Consider the following 5,485-nt stretch of genomic DNA (forward strand, 5'->3'; position numbering starts at 1 on the left):
TAGACTTTTATAGAAGTGTGAAATTACAATATTACCCCTTCATATAAATGGAAATTATCTCGGCCAATTATACTTTCATATATGGGTATTAACTTCTTTACTAATGTAATTGAGAAAATATCATCGACTACTGTGCATTACACATTTATCAATATATATATATATATATATATATATATATATAACAAGGTCCTTAATTCATTCTTAAACAAACAAGGACCTTTGGATGAGTTTCAACTTTGATTTACAACCATTAGATCAAATTTAATTATTTCATATTTGTAAAATGACGATATTAATACTTTAACTCTATTTGATTAGACAAAACCCCCCCTTTAAATCCTAAATAGTAAATAACATAGAATACGTAAAAGCTAAAAATTCCCTTTTTAATTATGTTTACCTTTAATAAATACATATACTTGGTAACATGAAATTGGAAAAAAAAAATAAAATTAAAAGACATCCGAAGCTACTTAATTGCATTTGCAGACGACCATATTCTACTTCCTTTGTATGTGAATTATATTTGTTTGGCTTTTCCACTTATATTATTTAAAATTTTAGTTTTTAAATTTCTTATGCTGGAAAAACATTATTCTTTTAAGAAAAAAGTGATATCTTTAATTTATTTAATATTATTATTATTATTATTATTATTATTATCATATATCATATTAAATAATGTTCAAAAAAATAAAATAATATATATCATATTAAATATTCGTTATTTTATTTGCTCCTTCAAAACAATCTAGAAACAATAGTCAGTTTTTTATTAGATGAACCAGTCTTAATACTCGTACAATACACGTGTTGTTATATAAATTGTATCATAAATTAATTCGAATCTGCCTCATACATTATACGTGAGTATGAAATAAATTTTGGTTAATGTAAATCGATGATCGAATCTAAACAAAAATAAACAATAATGATAATTATAATATATGTTTAGTTAGAGTTTTGGATTTACTTTAAAAAAATTTAATCACATCAAGATCGGAACTTGTAAGCATAGTGGATGGCAACAAATAGCCTTGTAATTACGCATCGTAAACTCAAAATTTTGAAGTCTTTATGTTAATAACTTATTATAAGTAATATCGATTGACGAAATGAGAAAGAAAAAGAGACAATTTATTATTGATAAAGAATCAATCAAATAATGTTATAATATCTTTTGTATTAATAAGCCAAACGTTAGAGTTTAATTATAAGTTTAATAAGTAAATTGAATCTAATATGATTAAAAAAGCTAATTTGATGATGTCAAGCATTAGAGTTTAGATCAAAATGATGATGTCATTAACTTTATAGTTGGTCAAACACAACATTTGCTAATCAACTTTATATGTTAAACAAAATAAAAATTCAAATTTATGGATAAACTAATAATAATTGCTATTTTCTAATGTATATTCATGCATTAATTCTTGTCAATCTATTACTATCATTTATATTTTATTTTATTTCATCTTTATACATATATTGTTCAAATGCGAAAGTTTTCAAAATAGTAACTAATAAAATGAATTTATTTGTATATTAACTCACATGAATTATGTGTTTCAATTTATACTAAAACTAGATTATTTTCCCGCGTAATACGCGGGATAAAAGTATTAAGTTTTTTTAATAACATTATTTATAATTATAAATAAGAGATATTGAGATTTAATGATACATATTAATATTCAAAAATATTTTATAGAGGTAAACTCTGTCTCCTAACCTGAGTATATCCGAGTCAAGCACTCATAAGGAGACTACCTAAATCTCAAAGTTGGTTGAACGGGAATTTAAACCTGGGACTTATAAATCACCTGGGAACTCCAAACCACTACAGTAACTCATCATTAATAATTACTAACTATTTAATTGTAGTGTTTGACGATTCTTTCGTTTATGCTTATCTTAGTTCATTTTAATTACTAACTATATTATTGGTTTATTTCATTGTTCATATACTACCAAGTAGATGACTATCCATGTGGTAGTTTTATCCTCAAATTGCCATATGAATATGGCGAGTTAATGTATTAGAACTTCATAGTGGATTACGATCTTCTTTTGAATTAGTAAATATTTATGTGCATTGCAAAAGATATTTATTTAGAGAAAATGGCCTAAAATGCTTCAAATTTAGTAGTATATCATTCGTGACAATGTATTGATGTAATTAAAAGATTAAAAAACCTTAAAGTATTTGTTTGTTTTATTTAAAAGTATGATTTTTCATATGTCTGGTATTAGTTTTTAAATACTTTCAATTCAGTTTACATAAAAAAAATTTTGGTATTTAAATGTTACTCCATAGTCGCACATTATGCGGATAAATACCTGGTTATATATATATATATACATGGAAAAGTAAATGTAGTGTTGTCACATACTTCAGTTGGATGCTATCTCTCTCACATGTTGATTTTTTAATGTTTAATGTCTAATGAATACATAATTAGCCCCATGTTTAATATTTAATATATATATATATATATAATTCTTTATAAAAGCAAAATGGCTTTCCCTATATTAACAAATTCGACACTTTTTTATAGTCAAAATACCCTTACCCTTAAACAACCTTAATATCTTTACTCATGTACCCCTTTTTTTCATATTAATAATCACACCTCTTAGCACTTTCGCCGTTACTATCGCCACATGTCACCACCACCAAATCAAATACTATATAAAATCAAGTATTTATTAATTTAATATTTATATCAAATGATAAGATGCCATTAATTTATATGTCTGCTCGCATATTACGCGGGGCAATAATCTAGTGTATTATACTCGAATTATAATATAATTATGAATATTCTCTTAGAGATATATAGCCGGAGTACTCGTCTCATGTGATGAAGGTGGGACATTGTGTATTTGAGTTACTCTGAATGACGGCTCAAGTATTTTGGGAAGTATTTTGGGGGCCTTAAACGAGATCAAATTTGAAGGCGTAATTCATTAACATATAAATTAATTAGAGTAAAAGAAAAAAAAAAAGTAATTGATCTTATTTACTAGGCCATACTAGTTATCTATTGTGAAAGGAAAGCAAAGAAAAATTGTCTAGCACCATTTTTAAGAGAAAGTCTCAGATAGCAATCAAGAGTTAATCACCAACGTACGAACCATCCATATTATTATATTAGTCAAATGTATCACTTATTGCAAATGGACAAGGTTCCATTCTAATGTATGAAAGTGAAGAAAAACCTGTGCAAAAAATACTATGTAGAGTTGCATAGGTTCTTAATTGTTGAAAAATGGAGGCCTTTTAACTTTGGGCCTTAGGCCCATGCCTAATCCAAAAGTACACTTGAGCCGGCCTTGGTACTCTCCGAGGCTCTTGGGTTAAAACCTGATCACCTTTCGAACATGGGATATGTCTTGATGGAATTGCACTTATTTCCGATTACTATCCTCCACAGCCTGAATTAGCAATAGGCATCCCCGATCACGCTGACAACAGTTTCATCACCATTCTTTTGCAAGACGAAGGTGGTGTTTGGTTCATGGAATTCATAGGAATTCAATGGAATTGGAATTTGAATTTCATTCTTTGGGTTGTTTGGTTGGGAAAATTATGAAATTGGAATTCAAAATTTTCCTTCAAATTCTTTAAAATAAGGAATTCAGAATTCCTTCACAAAACCAATGGAAAGTATTTAATTCCAATGGAATTGAAGCAATTTGACAAAAAAAAAAAACCCACAAAGTATACAAACCTTTTTCATTTTTCATGAATTTCTGCCGACGTTGTTGTTGTGCCGCCAATCACTGCCACCCACCGCCATCAAACCCAGTGATCAACAACCTCCCTGTCACCGTTGCATATGATTTCCATCCTCCGCCGCCGCTGCTCGTGATTTCCGGTCACCGCCACATTCAAACTCGTCGGGTTTTATATGTTAATCAATAGTATGTTTGTTATTAATCCTTGTTGAATTGGAAATATGAGATCTTGTTGGTATAGATCGATTGAACTAAAAGCAATGCGAAAAATTGATTAAAGAAATGGAAGTTGCAGGTAAAACCTTTTGGAGAAGATGAATAATCTTGACTTTTTGACATCACGTGATGTATCAATCTATCTTACCATCTATATATTGTTAACAATACTACTAGTATATTATTATTAAAATTAAATTAATATTATTTTCATTATTGTATAAAGAGATCCATAATCATACTCCTATGTTACTAACAAAATAGAAATAGTTAATATATAAAAGGGTAATTTTGTCATTTGTTAAATCTTAAATCCTAATTCATTTAATTAAATTCCGTTGAATTCCGTCAACCAAACACATAACATATTTTAAAACTTTCAGATTCCAATTCCTTCAAATTTCAATTCTTTCTATAAATTTCAATTCCTTCAAAAACATTCTGCGAACCAAACACCCCCTAAAGTGTTGTATGAGAACCAATGGACAGATTTTATTTAGAAATAAAAATCAACTAATATATAGTACATTTATCTTTTTGATTAGTCAATACATTTATTTTTTTATTGATTAGTCAATACATTACTCACAAGATTAATTTCGAAACTAATTGGTTAATTAATGTTCTGTTACTACGACGTATTATTTGCTGTTAACGCTATAAAACAAATAAACTTATAATAAAAAATGATGTTATTAAACAAGTAAATCGGTTTTACTCAGATAAAACTTCCTGAAGGGTTGACAATTGTTTCCACTGAAAAAAGTTTTTGAAAGCTAAACTTATAATAAAAAAGAATTACTCGTATATACCATGTCACATAAAAGATTAAATGAACTGAATACCAATTTATAGTGATTTTCATTCTAAAATGATTTTTAAAATTGAATAAAAACTTTACTAGAAAAATAAACTTAACATAAATATCAACAATTTTATTAATTCAAAAGATCTCATTAGATTGAGCCTCCTCTCTCCACAAGTAATCAAACATAACTTATTAACGTGGATGATATGATGTGCGTGCCTTCTACGATTCAGTTTGTTGCCTTCACAAACCAACTAAATTATTTAATTCCTTTGCTATATACGACTACGAGCATATATTTCATTCCTTTGCCATCTTACTTCTTCAAAAAAAACACACACGTTTTGTATGATACACAAAACGATGGGTGAAGAATTTGATGAGTCGGAAGTGACTTTTGCAGATGTAGAAGCACAAAGTATAAAAGAAAGTCACAATGAATTGCAACATCATAAGTTAGAGACCAAACGCAAAAAGAAGAAACATTCGGCTCCAATCACTATTCCGAAGAATATATCACATGTTCGATATGTGGAGTCTGATTTGTTCGAAGATGATTACGAATTTGAGAAAATAGTGCCACCCCATGTAATATTGGCGCGGAGAGTTGCAAGAGAGGTAGGATTTTCATTTTGTACCGAATATCGCAAGGCTTTGACCGGGAAGGATTTGATTCAAGTGAGGGATTTGATTTTTAGGCTCTTGAAATTTGATTGA

The 5,485-nt window shown here is 28.3% G+C and overlaps 1 protein-coding gene across 1 annotated transcript; it reads left to right on the forward strand.

Moving 5' to 3' along the window:
• Positions 1-5,131: 5,131 nt before the first annotated feature.
• On the forward strand, positions 5,132-5,485 carry LOC122597164. Its single transcript, XM_043769794.1, has one exon. It carries the CDS (start codon positions 5,132-5,134, stop codon positions 5,483-5,485), a length of 354 nt encoding a protein of 117 aa, XP_043625729.1.

The sequence above is a fragment of the Erigeron canadensis genome, chromosome 4, assembly GCF_010389155.1.
Source record: "Erigeron canadensis isolate Cc75 chromosome 4, C_canadensis_v1, whole genome shotgun sequence".
In the NCBI taxonomy this organism is placed as follows: Eukaryota; Viridiplantae; Streptophyta; class Magnoliopsida; order Asterales; family Asteraceae; genus Erigeron; species Erigeron canadensis.